This window comes from Leuciscus leuciscus (genome assembly GCF_965113295.1).
Source record: "Leuciscus leuciscus genome assembly, chromosome: 22".
Taxonomy (NCBI): Eukaryota; Metazoa; Chordata; class Actinopteri; order Cypriniformes; family Leuciscidae; genus Leuciscus; species Leuciscus leuciscus.
In genome coordinates this window covers 32,939,176-32,958,410 of record NC_138746.1, presented here as the reverse complement: position 1 = coordinate 32,958,410, position 19,235 = coordinate 32,939,176, and the positions used below count along the sequence as shown (strand labels likewise).

Sequence of the window (19,235 nt, the reverse complement as noted above, 5' to 3'; positions counted from 1 at the left end):
GACGATTCTGATTCGACTATGAAAATCCATAGTTGGGGACAGCCCTAATCTACGGTGATTCTTTGGAGAAATTTTAAATAGCATTTGGAACCTGGCATATCCTGAGGTTAAATAATTATAGCTGTGTATCTGAAAAACGGGTCTAATTCTTGTCAGAATTCTACCTCATTATGTAATCTCTGTATTAAAATAATGTTTCCAATGCAATGAAGCAGGGTCGGTTCAAGGAACGAAAATAAAAAACGGAAACGGTCAGAGAACGGCCGCATCTGAGGCAAAAAGTGCAACACATTACGTTTTCATCAACTTAAAGCAACAAAAAGAACAACTTTTTCCTGTTGTGTAATACATTTGGACAAAATATTTTGTTATAAAAGATGAAGTGCTATGTACAGGCTGTATTGGCTATGACTAGATAACAAATACCAGACTTATATTAGACTCTACTCTGTTACAAATTTTTTTGAAGTAAATAAAAAATAAAATAAAATCAGAAAGCAGCAGCACATTTATAGAAACAGCTTAAACTTTGGCCAGATTAAAGAGTACCTACCATAAAGAAAGTGTAGTAACAATACTCACATGTTGCATTCCCAGTATCTATAGGTGTGTTGATCTGATACTGCGCCCATTCCTTTGCAATTTGAAAGGCCTCAAAAGGGACAATTTTACAAGCCAGACGAACTGCTTCCCCCTGATGAGCCCTGAAAGCTGTTTAAACCGAAAAAGAAAAATTAATCTTTAAAAAAATATATATTTTTGAGATTCAAACCATTTTATCTTTATACATCACACAGGGCATGCACTGGTTGGTGGGGGATTTTTTAAAATTCATTTTCCTAACTGTTATTAATTAACCACATCAAATTCAATCACATCATATTCATCATACGCCTACAAGTTCATGTTCTCTCCTGTCCTCTACAGTCAGTGAATGGGCAGAACCAACTGGTACCATCAGAAGGTACAAAATCAATAACTGGAACCTTTAATCTCTCTCTCACACACACACTCCCTGTGGTGAAACAAGCTACAGATTGATCTGACTGCACTGACACTTTGATGAGAACTGAGCTGGAAGATGACTTCACTGTTTACTGAAGAGCTGCTTTATAGCCGAATTGAACTAATTTAATAATTGATGATCTTTACACTGAAAATGAATCAACACTGACTTCAGCTGAACAATGACACACTTTCTTTTTAGAGTTGCTTTACAGCCGATTTGAGCAATGTTTGCATCATTGAATCATTTTCCCATTGATCACTGTAAAGCTGCTTTGAAACAATCCGTATTGTACAAAGAGCCATAAAAATAAAGGTGACTTGACTTGATTCTGCAACTTTTAGATCGACATATGAACTGCTGGGTTGATGATATCATCTGTGCATTTGATTGTCAAGGATTGGGAAAATTACTAGTTACTAACCAATAATAACTCACAATTAAAGCAGCAGGTGAAATCTTCATCACTATCAAAGTCCACTCTGGAGAATTCACAACCTGGACAATCATTCTTGGAGGGAAATCCAGTCTGTAAAAGGCAAACAGAGCAATTAAGCATGATTAAATACAATTAAGTATGATTAAGTATGATAGCAATTACTCAAAACTGCTCTGTGTCTGGGATACACAGCACTTACTTTCACAAGATTGATCCTTGCTGATCTTAAATATTTTATGGTCATTTGGCAAATTATAGGATCCTTCGATAAAACTTCATGTCGGAATAAGTTTCCCCAGGTCATTTGCGTGGACGACCTCAGAAACTGTTTTGAATAATATACAAATAAATTATTAAATATGGAATGCAATACTTAGTAACAATTCTTGGTTGACCAATGAGTTTCACTGAGTAGCTATAATGCAGTTCAACCTGGCTGGGATGAGTAGTGAAGGCAAGAAGAGCCTCCATATATTTATTTAGGTTAACAGGAACTTGTACTCCAACATCTGAACCCTGAAGAGAAAAATAAAAATCATCTGCATTTCTCATAAGAGGCAAAAGGATAAATGATACACAACAGTGATGCTCATGTGACCACCTCACCACTAGAGAGCAGATTTGGCTACCCAGGGCACAGAGAACCTGACACAGCCTCTTCAAAAAAGTGTATCTTCTTTCCACGACGGCACCCGATGATCTGAATTGGACGACGGACGGTTTTGGTTAAAACTAACAGGAGTGAACTCAGTTGTTCTAAATTAAGCCTGTGTTGGTTTTTAAGAGAAAAATGTAAACTCACTGGTTACACAGAGCTGCACCATCTGCCGACCTATAGTAAAATAAAATCCAAACAGCATTATGCAGTCATTCGAACAGTATAATTTAGAGTCATTTAGAGTATAAATCATTTAGAGCAGGGTTCCTCAAATCTTTTCCTGCAGAGTTTAGTTTCAACTCTAATCAAACACACATGAACAACCTAATCAAGGTCTTCAGAGCTACTAGAAAATTGCAGGCAAGTGAGTTTGATCAGGGTTTGAGTTAAACTCTGCAAGACAGTGGCCTTCCAAGGCCAGATTTGAGGAACCCTGGTTTAGAATAAACTTAAGACGTTTACTTACTGTGCAGCAGATAGGATGTAGTTCATGGCGACTTCATCAAAGAGTAACATAAATGGCTTTCTCTCCTCTAACTTTCCCTGTGGAAAGAATTTTCTCAATCAAAAACACTTCAACTGATCACTTAAACTCTTGACACTAAATAACACTACAATTAACTTCACACAACATAGTGGTGCTAGTCAGGGCTTGACATTAACTTGTTTGCTCACCAACCAATGTGGCTTGTGGTTTTCCAAAGTTACTTGCTACTCAGCATTTTCTCTGGCCACAACATTGATACCATGCGGAGAAACTGCCATATAGATGTTTTAATATCTCATAATTTGGCAGCAGGTATATTAGGCTGCTGTCACTTTAAGACCTGACACACAGACCTATTATGCTGTTACGCATGCATTTTCTATCTCAACTGTTTACGTTCACTTAAAACATAACTGACGGTGTTTGTGTGAATACTCGCCAAGACCGGCATCTTCACATTATTTTGTGTGTATTTGACTGTTTAAGGGCAATAAGCAGCGAAACATAACTAAAATTAGCACTGTAACGACTGAGACAAATTAGATGTTATATTGAACAAATAATCTTCAAAAAACCCTCACCAACCACAAAACAAGGTGCTAAGGTGTCTGCACAACCCACAAAGTAATAGAACCAGGCCTCTGCTTGCCAGGGTTTTACAACTTAAAAGTATGCAGTCATTTTGAGTCAGGTCAAAGGAAAGACACATAAAATAGACTTCCCTGCATTCATTTATAGACAAACTGAGCAGTAAATGAACGTGCATCCCAGTACATTGGGTGTATGATGATTATTGTTATTATGTCTTGTATAATGTATCTTGCATTGTATTTTGTTTCATGCATGCCTGATGATAGAACTAGTTAATGAAGCCCCATCTAGGTGGTGTCTCCTATCAAAATATTCCTCGTTTAATGACTGTTAATCTCAAGCCCTGCTGCTAGTTATTAGTAGTCCATTTTCCACCATTAGCAAGTTCTTCCAAAAACCTCAGTACAGCTATACATGCCTTTTACAACCTATTTAAGTCAGCCTTCAAAACGATTTTTCCAGTTATAAGGTTGATTATAAAATTTTTACCTCACATAACTAAAGTGTCCGGTTTCACTTTATTTGAATGGTCCCTTTAACACATTCTGTTCACTATAAGTAACGTTACACCTACATGTTTACTAACTCTCATTAGAGTGTTAGTAGAGTATTAGTACACTGGTAGGGTTAGGGTTAGAATATGCTGACATGTACTTGCAAAAATACTAAGTCAGTAGAATGGAGGAGCATCACAATAAAGAGTTAGCAGATCAGTTCAAATACAATAAATATATATAAACTCAAGAACAGAAAAAAGCAAGTGGACTTGTTTGGTATATGGGCTTATTAGTCTTATTGTAAGTTTTCTGGAAAGCTACATTTCACACTTTCCAATGTCATGTATGCAAGTGAAAAGTGATCATGTACTAGAATACAATGACAGCACAGAGTTGCAGCATAAAAACAACCCCAAATCCAGTAAAGTTGGGACGTTTTGTAAAATGCAATAAAATCAAGCATCTTTGATTGTTAATTCTCTTTAACCTTCATTTAACTGACAAAAGTACAAAGAAAAGATTTTCACAGTTTTCACTGATCAATTTAAGTGTCTTTTGTAAATATAAACACATTTTTATTTTGATGTCTGCTACACACCAAATATAGGTGGGACAGAGGCCAAATAAAAGTGAAAAGCTTAGATAATATCCAAGTTAAACTGTTTTGAAACAGTCCACAATTACCAGGTGAATTGGTCATATGTGAGGGTATCGTGATTGAGTGTAAAAGGAGCATCTCAGTTTATGCAAGTGTTGCAGACCTCGCTCTGGGGTCAACACAACAGATGATAATGTGCCTTTAGTAGATAAATGAGAGAGAGACAAGAGTGTGTGATCAGTCAAGCAGTCCTCTGAGTTTACTGAAGACACGCACTTGTCTCACTCTCCTTTATTTACTAAAAACAAAACATTCTCATCTATTGAGTTGACCCCCAGAGTAAGGTCTTCAACAGATTTGTGGGGGCTCTTCCGGGACCAGCTCCACGCATCACAAGGAGACTGATCCAAGCATCTCAAAACCATTGGGACCAGGGGGCATTGGGGCTAGAGGCTAGTGGCTGCTGCGTTCATGGGCGACGAGACACGAGGCGAGTGCCAGACGATCTGCGAATGCCTATCTGCATCCAGAGGTTGAGGCTGCATCCAGGGTCCAGAGGGACGTCAGAGAGCAACATCATGGCGGATCCTGCTAGGAAGCGGCTGGTGTGGGACATCAAGAAAGACTTAGTAACCTTACCTGCTGATGAACTATTGCATTGTCAAGGTCAACTGGCAGATACCAGTGAAAGACACATAGGAACTGGATCTGGAGGACAGTGAGGGATGTTTTGAGTACACTGACAATTTCATGTCAAGTGAGTCCTTGCTTGAGGCTGAGGCTATGAGCTTGAGGCTATGATCAAACAGTTATCATTACTGTTAATTAAGAGACTGTGAATTATATTAAGCAAGCATGTACTGTTGTAAATTCACATAAGTTTAAAGACATGCATCCAAAATTGAGAACTCTCACACCCACCAATACCTTATCCAATACATGATCCTGTCGAGTCAAAAATCACCATTCACTGTAACTGTCTCTGTGATGTTAGAAGGGCCAGAACTGACACTGGTACATAGAACGTTTTCTAATTATGAAGAACTCCGTAAGAAACTTCTCCAATATATGTCTACACATGCACAACATACTACTGACACAACATACACAAACTAGTGACATGACATATGAAAAGTGAAAAGTTTAGAGAATATGAATCAAAAGGACTCGCTGACATTGACGAGATTAACCCCTTAGCTTTCAAAATTTGGTACCGAACGACAAAAGATTTTTTGATACTCTATTCGAGGCAATTTGGTCGGTGCCTAAAAAGTATACCTAACCCTAATAAACCCTCGATACCTAACCCTAATAAACACAACAACATTGAGAAAACAGCAAGTCTGACCATGATGGACTTAAACAGAAGAAATGAAGCAGAAAAGATTTCCTCGTGAAAGGAGGCAGAGGCTTTGCGCACACTTACCTATTATGTAATCGCCACGTACCAATGGTCGTACAAAGGTTTTTACCAGCCCAAGCAAACTTTTCTGGAAATTTTGTTTAAAATGTCACATCAGTTACATCAGTTTGTTCTTCAATTTTGCTTGAATTATATCAGGGCCTTGAGGATTTGAATTCATTTTACTGCAGGTTTGAAAAGTCCAGACTCTCACCCCACACCCACTCTGTTTGCCTTCCGTTTACCCTTTTCTCTTGCAGAGAATGATTGAGAAGGAACCTGGAAGCCTTGAGAGAACTCTCTGCTGGTCAAGCCAACTCCCTGCTGCCTGGGTGAAGTTTGCTATCTTAGCTCCACTTTCTCCAGCACACTAACAGAAGCACAAGAGCACCAACACTCCTTTCATCCTCACTGTTGCACAAGAAATAAACACACCCTCCAGATTTAACAACTTACATGTTTGCCCAAAGCCCGGCACACTGGTGGAGAATGCGGGCAGCAGATCAGCGACAAAAAGCCATCCCAGAGGCAGCTTTCCTCCCCAGTGTGGGAGAAATCTTCTGCCACCTTGCTGAGGTCTCTGTGCGGCAGAACAGTTGGTTGCTGGCCAAAATCAAGTGGCTTGGGAGCTTGTGCGCCTAAGAACAGAGACCACCACCTGGATTACACCACCCGAGCCAAGAGCTTCAGCACTGCAAATTCTCTCGCAAAATGACAGACCAGGATGACGTGGAAGCCTATCTTCACACTTTTGAGGTTGTTGCGGCACGAGAAGAATGGGGCCGCCGTGAGTGGGCACGTCTGCTGGCCCCGCTGTTGACTGGTGAGCCTCAGCGAGTATATTATTCCCTCCCCCTCGAGGATGCCGCAGACCATGACACACTGAAGAGGGAGATCCTCGCCCGGGTAGGACTATCTCTGGTGTTCGCAGCTCAGAAAGTGCAAGAGTGGAACTTTGAACCCAGGGTCCCCGTACGTGTCCAGGCTGCCCAGCTTTGGCTTCTGCCTGACCAAGCCGGTCAGTGGTATAGAGAGTCCTTTTGGACCGGCTGTTACATGCTTTGCCTCGCCCTCATCGCCGCACCGTGGAGGCAGTAGAGCTGTCAGAGGCGGTCCTTCACCAGAGATTCCGGGGGGAGAGCTGTTCCGTCTGCCCGGAGGGGCGCGACGTGTTGTGGATGGCAACCCCAAGCCGGTGAGCCTGGCGAGTGCTTCCTGTTATTGATGTGCCGTTCACGCGTATTGGGATGGATCTCATAGGGCTGCTGCCCAAGTCAGCTCGGGGTCACATGCATATTCTAGTAATTGTTGACAATGCTACCCACTACCCGGAGGCCATCCCCCTCAGACGAGCAACAGCAGCAGTCATCGCCCAAGAACTCTTCCTGTTGTGTAGCCGGCTGGGGATTAATACAGAGATCCTAACTGACTAACTGTGCGTTCACACCGGACGCAAATAGCGCGTCAAATTCGCGTCTAGTTTGACGCTTGACCACTTTGTCTGTAAAAACAGAAGTTTGAAGCGAAATTTACGCGCGTCAGAGGCGAAATCCGGAGGCGAAAGTTTCTAAACCCGTTGGCGGCCATCTTTTTTAGATGTTTATCGAGCATTAGCATTAATCGAGAGAGTCACCACTCGTATATGCTCTGGAGAGCAGAAACAGCTGCGTAGGGGACATCGTCGCTGTACTCGGGTCCACCAGACCCTCAGGAGGGTTTCAGGAGTTTCACAATTTGCTCCAGGAGCTGGGTTTGGTGGACCTAACGGTGAGGACGCTGACGAGGACAGCGTAGGCCGTATAAGGCCTCGGCCTCGAGTGGTCTATGCCTGTCGAGCCCGCGCTCTACAGCCCTGCGCGAGGTTTACCCTCGCCCGCTCCCACCTAATCTGTCATTTATTTTTGTTTTGATAATAAATGGAGCCAGCCTCCAAAAGTGAAACCTGTCCTGTGATTTTTTTAAAAGTTTTTATACACTAAATTGTGTTTGTTGTCTTTACATTAGAATAATAATGTTTCATATAATCTAGAATAGATATGGAATAAATAGCATTCAATACAAAATGAGTATCTCTCATATATTGAAATCGAGTTTTTATGTGAAAGATTTGCTTTGCACACCAAGCATTTTAGTCATATTACAAAATAATTTATTGAGGCCAAACACAAAATAACATTATAAACTGTCACTTCACCACGTGACAGCAGCAAGCAGGCTCCTGATTGGTTAACGCGGAATTGACGCAGAAGTTCAGATTTTTCAACTCGGGCGGCAGACGCGAATTCGCATCAAACGCGAGAATGCACAAAAAGCACTACATAAAACATTCGCGCGTAACGCGCTTAACGCGCCAGATGCTCAATTCGCGCGAACTTGACGCGCGAATGAGGCGTATTCGCATCTACCGCGCCGCGCTCTATGCCTCATTCGCGCCGCAGGAATTTTGTACGCGCGTAACGCGTCTTTGCATTGACTTAACATTGAAATCACTCGCGCCTGACGCGCTATTCGCATCCGGTGTGAACGCACCATAAGGGACTCCCTTCGTCTCCCGGATAATGGCCGACCACTGCAAATTGCTAAAGGTGAAACATCTTCAAACCTCAGTCTACCATCCACAGACTGATGGTTCAGTGGAGTGGTTTAATAGGATGTTAAAGCAGATGCTGAAGAGGATAGTCACTGAGGATGGGCGTGATTGGGACCGGATGCTGCCGTATGTGCTTTTTGAAATCAGCAAAGTATACCATGCTTCCACTGGTTTCACCCCCCTTTGAATTGCTCTTTGGATGCCAACCTCGTGAGTCTTGATCCCTGACACTGCCTGCAAGTTCCTCCACTGTCATGGAGCAGGTCGGACCTGTAAACTACCATTTGCGCCAACCCGGGAGACTAAGGCCAGAGCAGATTTACCGCGTTGACCTCTTGAAGCATTGGGACGCAGCCCCCAACGCCATGGCCCTGTAAGCAGAGAAGGACGTACAAGAGGAGGAAAAGCAATCCATGAATTGCCCTGGCCCATGACCAAGAAACAGGGACATGCATTTCTGGGGTTGGCAGGGTACTATCGCTGTTTTATACCGGGCTTTTCCTCTTTGGCCTCTCCCCTCACAGACCAAACAAAGAAAAGCCAGCCCGACAAGGTGCAGTGCTGTCCCACAGCAGAGGAAGCATGACCCTAACCCTATTTACAAAACACATAAATTGGTCAGTGCAAACTTTGAAAATCATTTCTCTGTACTTTTGTCAGTTAAATAAAGGTTTTAGAGAAAATTAACTCATCACTGTTTCTTGATTTTACAAAATGTCCCAACTTTTCTGTATTTGGGGGTGTAAATAAATAAATGAATAAACAAATGTGGAAAATTTTATTTCAGAAAAGCAGCTGAAAAGGTAAAGTAGTATAATGTAAATGCAGCAGTCACTCACTTTCCTACTAATGGCAATTAGCAGACACTCTGCAGCTTCCAACTGAAGCTCGGGTTCGCTAAGCAACAGGCACAAGATCTCCAAAAGACGGCAGTTTTCATTGGTGATGTGGCTCAGAGCAACCCAATCAATGTAGCCAGCCAGAGTGTTGAGAGTGGCCACACCAACTCGCCAGTGAGCTTTTGTCTGGGAGTAAAAGACAAAAATCAGAGCTAATTTCATCAGACAAATACGCTACTAGATGGTGAATGTAGAGCAGATAGATTAGATTCCATTAAGAAATTGTAAGAAAGCATTAATAATTTTTAAAGAACTTAAATACAATTACTGCAAAAAGCAATTATGGGGCCAAGCATGACAGTCTCAAACACATTTGATGGAAAGATGCCATAAAGGATCCATGCATTACCCGAGAACAGCTTGATATATTGAAAAGCTTTTAACAGCTTTTAGCAATTACAATCTTAAGGACATCAGAGCCAAATTTGGCACATATCTGATGAACACAAGAACAATTCAAAATGGTAATATTACAAAATCGGGACAAAAGACAAAATAAATTATTCCTGTAACCCAAGAATCTGAGAACACATCAATCATAAACATAATTACTGTACAATACTGTTTATTTTTTAGAATTTTTTATTCTTATTTTACATCTGTAACCAACAGAATCGAAAACTAATTTTTAGAGAAGAACGCAACCATAGAGGACTTCTATCTGTGAAAGAAACAGGCTCCTGTTTGCTGTTGCCTTTGGCTTGCTCAGTTGGGGATATTTTGGGGATATTTAATTTAATTTTATCAATCAATAAATTCCTCTTGAAACAAACTGTGTTGTATTATTTTAATTTAATACTGTGAAGCTGCTTTGATACAATCTGTATTGTGAAAAGCGCTATACAAATAAACTTGACTTGACTCTGGTCCCTCAGCAGAGATAATCAACAGCAAATTGAAGGGATTTTTTTTTATATATATAAATATACACATACACACATACATACAGCAGTCAACATTTGAAGTGGATTACAAAAGTTCAAAGTTGTCCTAAGACAAGAACTGGTATTATTCCAAATATGTCTTAACTTTGATGAAAGGTTTTGATCCACTTCAAATGTTGACTACTGTATACACATTCTCTCCCCTTATATAAAAATTCTGAAAACTGAAATGTTCAGCATTAACATTATACTTGCCTAGGTAAGGTAAATACAGGGTAGAAATGGCTTTTTATTTCAAAATTATGACAGTTTTGATGTAAAAATCCTATTAACAAGTACAAATCAGGAAAAATTATAACATTATTATTTATTTTTTGACTCCTTTAATAATGTATTTTTTCTTTTTTTTTAAATCACACTGGACGTTCTTAAAGGAAAAGTGTTTTCAACGATGAACCTAACGGTTTGAATATCAGTTATAAAAATGGTTGAAATAAAGCATTTTCCAAACTCTCTGCAAACCGTTAGATGTAGGAGAGTTGACCAGATCTCAGATTTTCAACAGACTACATTGAAATGAGCCTCTTGAAAATTGAAACTTAGGGTCTCTGGGTTCAAGCACTTTCATTTAAGCTTTGGTCAGTCTAAACCCTGGGTTATCTTTATCAATGTTTCACACTGTACATCTTTAGATGAACCTTTGATATTTGGCCTCTAATAAGAACAACACTAACCTAGGGTGACCATACGTTCTCTTTTTCCCGGACATGTCCAGCCGGGATTTAGAGATCGCCCAAAATGTCTGGGATTCGGCTTTTGCTTTCTACAGTCGCCATTCATTATGTTTACATGCACATCTTTTGTTTCAATCGGACTGAATTCATTCCAATTGGTGAATCTGAATGTAGTGTTTACAAGAACGCTAAACAAGTGGTCGGTTGATGTGCGTGTTAACATTTAGCAAGAAAATTCCTGTGTTTTCGTCTCGGTCGGGATCCATGAGAAGCAGAATGCATGCGTGTCAGTGTCAAATAATGTAAACATAATGAATGGCGACTGTAGAAAGCAAAAGCCGAATACCTGATATTTTGGGCAATCTTGAAATCCCGGCCGGACACGTCCGGGATAAAAGAGGACGTATGGTCACCCTAACTAACCACCGCACAAAAACCTGATAAATAAAGATGAATAGCCCAACTCACCTTCAATTCCAGACCAGCAACACATTTCTAGAAAACAACAAAAAAATCCAATCAAATCATATTAACGTGACAATATTCTGTTTCACAAAAGCACACAAATCATTTAAAAATGTTTTGCACGTGATCATGAATTTTTTGAAGAACTCACCAACTTGTTGTACTCATTAACATGAAGCTGCAGAATACCAAGCAGGAAGGTGAAGATGCTGTCCATATTCTGCGTAAGGGTTTGCTGGATATCTCGCCGTCTTTGAGTGGGTAATGTCTGAAATGTGATCACGTCCTCAGCTAACCGCAGCAGGACAAGCATTACAAGTTCCGTCTGAGCATCCTAAAGAGAATTACAATGTGATTGTTTATTCAAATAGACAATGATTATTTTACATGTCATTATTTACTTAATCTTCACTTGATCTGCATGCAAAATGCACATCAAGTAGCAGATCAACAGAATGTTCTCACACTGACTCCTGAAGATTTCTGCAGAGTTTAGTTTCAACCACGTGTGTCAAATTTGACAAATTATATCTCAAGATTTTTTCTCGCATTGCGTGTTCTCCAATACTGTAAGTGAATTAAAGATTATTATTATTATTAGTGGAAGTGTAATTTTTGACACATTATTTTCCTGGTTTGCCTTAAGATGCCATCTGCTCAGCCCTAGTTTCTCTTCAATTAGCTGCTCATTGATTTGTATATGCCATCTGTTAATTAACCAATCATTGCAGCTGTGTGCTAATGTACGTTTATTTTCCTTTGTTTCTATTGTTTATCTTCCTTTGTTTCTATTGTTTATCTTTTGATTGAGTAATCTAAACAAGATTTATTTTGATTCACTTGAAGCTTCTTTCTAACCTGTCCTTCATTCTCCCTCCGTTCACTCAAAATGGTTATATCCAAAATACAATGTTCTACGTGAAAGCAAATGGATTTTCACGTTGATGTTGGATCATTTGAAAAGTCTCAGAGCAACTGGCACAATGGTCTCATGCCTACAGATCGAGAATCAATCATAAAAGTTGAGTGTTTAGACGTACTTTGCCCACTACAGAGGGGATTCCCTTCCCAGGGTCTTTCTTCCAAATTACCTTCTATTCCCTAACAGGGTGCAAACTCAAACTAAGATCCTATTTAATGCAAATTCTAATTCTCACACTAAATTTGGAGAATGTTTTTTTATCAGTTTTTCATTTATTATTTTCAAATTGATTAATCATGTAATTGGCATAATACATGTTTTACCTGACTAATAAACTGTAGGTCTTGATTTATTCTTTGATTTCCTGGGACTTCATTATGAGTAGAAAGTTCTGAGGATTCTGATGTTCCTGCAATTGTCTGAGCAGCTTTAGAACATCACTGATGCACATGAATGAGAGAAGCAGCTGGCACATCACTGAGACTGTCAGTCATCCTAGCAAATTGTATGTACTAAGCAAAATTCTCATTCTCATAAAGATAATTGAGTCTCAATTTTCAAGACTTATAAATAGGTCTTAATGTGGCAGCATCCTAACATTCCGACTGCTGTCTGTGTCCTAAATGTTAATCAAATAACAAGAGAAAAAGAGAGAATCACTCACTGCTCTTAACTGAATATCCTTAGTGGCTATAAGGATCAGTGTGCATTTAATGCATACTGTGAAGACTATGTAAGTTTTTATTTTTATATAATACTATTCAATTTCTGTAGCATTACTACTACATCAGTGTTTCCTAATAATTACCTGCCTAGTCACCATGATTTTGTTAAGTAAGATATCTTTTCCTGGACAGGTATTTTGAAATGTAGGCCTAGTCCTAACCTTATCCCAACCCCTAAACCTAATCATAACCCTAAAATCAGAGGCAAATGATAGTTGAATAACACTGATGTAGAAACACCTAACTCTGGTTGTAAGTCTAAACTTGACAAACTGTAAACTTGTCCCTTGTTGAATGTTGTTCCAGGATCAACAAAGATGCTGATCCAGGAACACACTGTACTTGGTTAAATCACGGACCAAGTGCCTGTCGGGCCGCCATAGTCTAATCTGTGCAGCCAGATTTCCATAATGAACCGAAAATCTTTGAAATCTTTGAAATCTTCTCATAACAAGAAAAGTCTCTACCGTTGTTTTGCGCCATTGCGTTGGCAAAGTCAAACAAAGTTAAATTGAAAGCGCAATAAGACATTGTGCCCTTACCAAATCACAAACAACAGCAATTTAATTAAAGTATAGGCATTTTGTGCTGATTGTTTCAAAATGAAGTGCACGCTTTGCTCATGTGATCATCTCGTGCTCCGGTGTTTTCTGGTGTACACAGTGCATGAGCTCCTCCATCTCTGCATGCGTTTTTTCACATTTGCATAATTTTCAGATTTACTTTTGCTTCCGAATTAGCGATTTTAAAGCAAGGTGCAAAAGAGGGACCCTGTTTTTTAATAAACTTTCTAGATCTTGTAGACAGTGTGGAGACATCCATTCTTCTTGTTTTATCCGGCAATTAAATTAGCCCAATTCTGGGGTTTGGATGTGCACACCTAACTTTGTTTTTGGAACTAAACTCTGACAGGAAGACATAACTTCAGGAGCAGGATGAAGCAGACCTGTCCTACAACATCAAGCCAAAACTCTTGATACCCCCATAGCAGCCAGGGCCTCCATCTCATTCAGCATATCGGGCCAGTGCTGCGGCCACTCTCTCTTGATCATCTCAACTACTATGCGTGAGAGCGCATCCTTAACATGACATTCCTCTTGCAGAATTGGATGTGTACCCTAAAACAGAACATTAAGCCATGTAAATAAATAAGAAATCTTCATAAAGCATGCAATAAGATAATTGAGTAGAGACACTTCAAAGATGCTCACATCTGACAACAGGCCCATAGTGCAGTTCTTCAGCCGGAGCTTTTCTTGTGGTGCCATGTTATTCCACTGAAACCTGTTCATAGAAGAATGTGTTCAGTTTAGTGTTCAATGTTCACATCCACCCATTGTGGGATATCGCATATGGAAATGGAAAAAATTTGAATAAAAAAAAACTCATACGCTCAACTGAGGCGGATTTGAAAAAAAAAACATTGAATAAGACGACATGTATAAACTATGAAGGAAAAACATTTACTGATTAAATCCCTTGATGCACTAACTTGTGTGACACTGCCTAAACAGAGAATGTGATTGGATACCAGGACTAACCAGCGAACCAATCACATCGCGCAGCATCTAAAATGTTGGTTTGGTGGATCTGAAACACCTGAGCCAAAGTCTGTCATCAGAATGCAGTGTTTCCTATACATTGATTTATTTGTGGCGCCCCATCACAATATCAACATTGACCGCCACAAATAGATTTTAGTGCTTCCTATTCATTAACTAGACAGTGGCGTAATTCATTATCCCATTCATTATCTAACTTCTCATAATATCATAAAAGGTCTTTAATGTCGTGTTTTGCACCATTGCTGTCAAACAAACTAAATCGAAAGCCTTTGTGTCCTTAATCAAAGGACTGTGTTTGCGCTGCATCTCAATGCACAGTGAATGAATGCAGTGAACTCTATCTGTTCATGTGCTGAGTTTAGCGTGCATTTGGGATCGCAGTTATGCATTACTTTCACATTTGCATTGTTGATGATTACAGAATTTCGCTAGACTTGTAATGAGATGCGTTTGTAAACTTATTTTCCGTCAAAATAAAAGCATGTTACCAGTTTCCGTCAAACTAAAAGCTCAAAGGTTTCTCTCATGCATGTATAAAAATTAGGACAATTTATTTTACAGTGCATTTGTTTTACAATATATGGCTATTACTGTCATAGGAATAATATTATAACCATATTATTATTATTAGGGATGTCCCGATCCGATCATGTGATCGGAAATCGGGCCCGATCACGTGTTTTCAGACTCGATCGGAATCGGACGTTACCTCCCGATCAGGACTCGGATATATATGTATATATATTCTCATTATTTTTTAACACATCTATAGTTATGCGGTGGCACAGAGTTACGCCGGTTTCACACTGCACGCGAGCAGAGCGTAAGCAGCGCAGGAGCAGTGCGTATGGTGAGCAGGAGCAGGACACGCGCGTTTTGCTTTCACACTGGCAGCGTTTGTCACGCGCGGCTGAACCGCGGGTTGTGTACAGACAGAGTACTCTATAATGGATAAGTTGGCATTGCTTTATTTCGTTTTCAAATACATTTAAGAGAAAAGACTTGTCAAGAAGCTTATTTTATTAATAATTTCATTTATATAACTTTTGGTTCATCTTTGTTTTTATTGTTCTGGCAACAAGTTTGTTTTTGGACATTTGTTTTCTTTTTAAATTGATGTTGGTCATTTGATCGACTGTTTAAAACACAATAGATATCATCAATGCACTTTTTGGATAAAACTGCGGTGTATTTTGGCCATGATCAATGCATAGTCACTTTAATTCAGCGTAAGCGGCGCAGCAAAAATAGACTCGGCGCCGAAACGATCGCGGCACTGCTGCTCTGCTCCTGTTACGCACTGCTGCGCCGCCTCTGCGTGCGGTGTGAATGCTCTAATCTGTTAACATGGGCGGCGAAAAAAATACGCGCTGCACGCTCTGCTAACACGAACACTGTGGCACTTTTATTTTTTATTTGTTTACATGCCTGCCGGGTATTTTAAGTTGAGGTGCTATTTGTTTATATTTTAGACTTTTTTTATATTTACTGTTGCACTAAAGTCCAAAAGTGAAGAATTTATGTTATTTATTACTTGATTGTTCAAGCTACCTCACAGAAGTGCTCTGTTTGTTAACAGAGTTGTTGAATGTTAAAATAAGGTGAATTAAATAAAAAATAAGGAACATCCTGGATCTGTTTTTTCGCTCTTCTTTATTCTATTTTTATGTATTATAGAAGTATCGGATCGGGACTCGGTATCGGTAGATACTCAAAATCAAATGACTCGGACTCAAGGGCAAAAAAACCTGATCGGGACATCCCTAATTATTATTGTGTAGTGTAATGTAGACAGACACTATATCACAACTAAAAAGAGGTTTGAGTCCCCTTTAAAGTTCAGGTGCAAGTCAATGCACCGACTTTTTTCTGTGTTCAATTTGCACATTGAATATGGGTTGGAGCTCTTAATTTTGAACTCTCAGAGTGCACCAGATTGATGAATTTAACTTTAAAATGTACAACATTTTCTTATGGGGGACATGACCCCCGACCCCACTAGAGGGACCGAGGTACACCTACAACAGATTCACAAAATCCTGTGGGAAACTCTGGAATGGTTTGGTGATATTTCCTGCCAAGGAGCGTATCACACGATTGCGTTTCCAAAAAACAGCATCCGACTGCAAGATAACATGACAGCCTTTATTGCATTTCGCCTGCAAGTTATTTATGACAAAAAAAAGCCACAGCGGCTTCACCGATTGCCCAGGAAGTGACGATTTTATTCTCATGAACACATGGGGTAAAAATAGTGCTTTATTCACAATTGTTTTACATGCTACATTAATTTTGCACAAAAATGTAATTCTCAACTTGGGATGGAAACATAGGCTAGCTATTGATGTACACACACACACAAACACAAAAGTGTTTTAGACACTTACTTGACTACATGCTCCAGTATCTGCAGCCCAAAGTGTCTGACCACTGCCGTCTGTGATTTCTCCGCTAACTGAAGTCCACATTCAACGCAGAAGGGACTTTTCTCTTTGAAATCTTCAATAAACTATAACAACAACAACAACAACAACAACAACAAACGATTAAAACATTTAACAACAAGATCTAGTAGATAAGCATGAACCTCAGTTTTGGGGTGACTGTTCAATACAGCAGAGAACAGAAAATCTGCCTTAAATTATGTTTTATAAACAAAGTTCTTAGCACAGTCATTTGCAATTAAAGGGACAGCCTACTTCACCCAAAAATGAAAATTCTGTCATCATTTACTCACCCTCATATCGTTCCAAACCCGTAAGACTTTCGTTCATCTTCAGAACACAAATGAAGATATTTTAGATTAAATCTGAGAGTTTTCTGTCCCTCCACTGGCAACTACCACTTAGCCTAAATTAAATCTGTTCATCATATAAAGCGATCGAGTCTCTTCAGAAAATTTGGACTAAACCGCTCAATTCATATATGGATTAGGTTAGCGATCGATTTAAGAACTTTGAAGCATCTTTTGAAGCATCAAAGTGGTAGTTGCGTAACTGTCAATGGAGGAACAGAAATCTCACAGATTTCATTAAAATATCATCATTTGTGTTCTGAAGATGAGCGAAAGTCTTGCAGGTTTGGAACGACATGAGGGTGAGTAAATGATGACAGTATTTACATTTTTGGGTGAACTAATAACCCTTTAACTATAATATTTCAATATATGGATACTATCAATATAACTTTTTTAATAATAATATTTCAATTTAAATAAGTTTAAGTGATCCTGTGACCACCTTGTAGCCTAAGTTTGCTGAGGCCCCCTATTGGGCCCCGGGCCCCTGGTTGAGAACACCTGGTCTAGTGTAACGTGTTGATCCACAGACAGCAATGTTTGTTTTATTTAATTATTTATAGGTTTTGGTCTTGCAATGACAATAATATTCATCCATGTCATTGTGTGTATCCGTTCTGCTGCATCCCTTATGATCAAGTGAATGTGCATCCAATATTTTATGTATGCTATGAGAGATACTCATTGACACAATGTCGCTTAGTGCAACCTTCTTTATGCTTCTAGATTGATATCGATAAGGTTCGTATTATAAAGTAACACATAAAGAATATAAACATAAACAAAATAAGTTTACGACTTGATCGTTTTAATAAACATGAATGAAACGAAAACGGGATTTTCCAAAAACAAATATTCAAATGTGACCTCCATAATATGGATTTACGTATAAATACATACATAATAACCTTTTATTGTATTTGATAGAGGATAATTCACCTTAAGGGCCTCCAGGCGGTATGTCTGACTGGATTCTGCCTCCATCATCACATTCACAGCCTTTATAAGCTCATCGCACAAAGCACGTATCGGTTCGGCCATGGCTTTAAGCACGTCCAGCAGACGGAATGTAAAACACCAGTCGACTAGTAAAATGTTACTGGACGCTTCGCTCGCTATGTTCAGCCTCTATGGATGTGCATTAAACAAAACGTGGTAGGTCTCTGCTGTCTGTGGACCGCCTTAATCAAGATGGCGGAAGTTCCGTGCCCTCTGGGGATTGTAGTTTTTTAATGTTATTGACAAGCGCCACGTTAGTTTTACATTGGCTATTCGCTGAATATGCGTTTTTCTGTCTCTCTTCTATTGAAGCGACATTCTTACAAATATATAAATACCACTGTTAGTTTAAATAATATTCAACAATTGTATATCGTAATTCACATATATATATATATATATATATATATATATATATATGTGAATTACGATATACAATTGTTGAATATTATTTAAACTAACAGTGGTATTTATATATTTGTAAGAATGTCGCTTCAATAGAAGACGCGACAGAGAACAGAAAATCTCTGTCAGTGATATATATAGAATCAGTGATATATATAGGCCTATATATATATATATATATATATATATAGGCCTATATATATCACTGATTCTTGAGAGTCAGGACAAAACACGTTTTAAAAATTTTTTTTTTTAAATACACACTATATCAATTAGAGTTATATGTTTCTGCAGAGAAAGGTCTTAGCTATTTAACCATGTAAAGGAACAGGTTCTAAATAAAAACACATTTTTAACAAATAAACATGTTTCCCTTCAGAACTGGATTTGTGTCAACTCCGTCAGACACACTAAAAAGTATACAATTTTAATTCTTCAAATCCAACAAGAATATAAAGTTCTGAAGTATATTGTAATAGTGTTTAGTTACTCTGATATGTAAAAAAAATACAATATATAAACTTAAGTTGTGATTTCACACTATTCTGAAAACTCAGATTTCTAAATATTTG

General features: G+C 39.0%; 1 protein-coding gene across 1 annotated transcript in view; it reads right to left on the bottom strand.

Moving 5' to 3' along the window:
- Positions 1-18,438, bottom strand: part of xpo5 (exportin 5) — a 44,021-nt gene extending 25,583 nt beyond the window's left edge. The window contains exons 1-14 of the mRNA XM_082154598.1: positions 18,199-18,438; positions 16,850-16,971; positions 14,109-14,181; positions 13,878-14,015; positions 11,402-11,584; positions 11,254-11,280; positions 9,108-9,293; positions 2,570-2,646; positions 2,248-2,277; positions 2,052-2,145; positions 1,878-1,961; positions 1,645-1,770; positions 1,445-1,535; positions 583-711 (exon numbers count right to left, since the gene is read on the bottom strand). Coding sequence (XP_082010724.1) covers positions 583-711; positions 1,445-1,535; positions 1,645-1,770; positions 1,878-1,961; positions 2,052-2,145; positions 2,248-2,277; positions 2,570-2,646; positions 9,108-9,293; positions 11,254-11,280; positions 11,402-11,584; positions 13,878-14,015; positions 14,109-14,181; positions 16,850-16,971; positions 18,199-18,300 — 1,462 coding nt within the window. The 5' untranslated portion in view covers positions 18,301-18,438. The remainder of the gene's footprint in view (positions 1-582; positions 712-1,444; positions 1,536-1,644; positions 1,771-1,877; positions 1,962-2,051; positions 2,146-2,247; positions 2,278-2,569; positions 2,647-9,107; positions 9,294-11,253; positions 11,281-11,401; positions 11,585-13,877; positions 14,016-14,108; positions 14,182-16,849; positions 16,972-18,198) is intronic.
- Between the last annotated feature and the right edge of the window lie 797 nt (positions 18,439-19,235).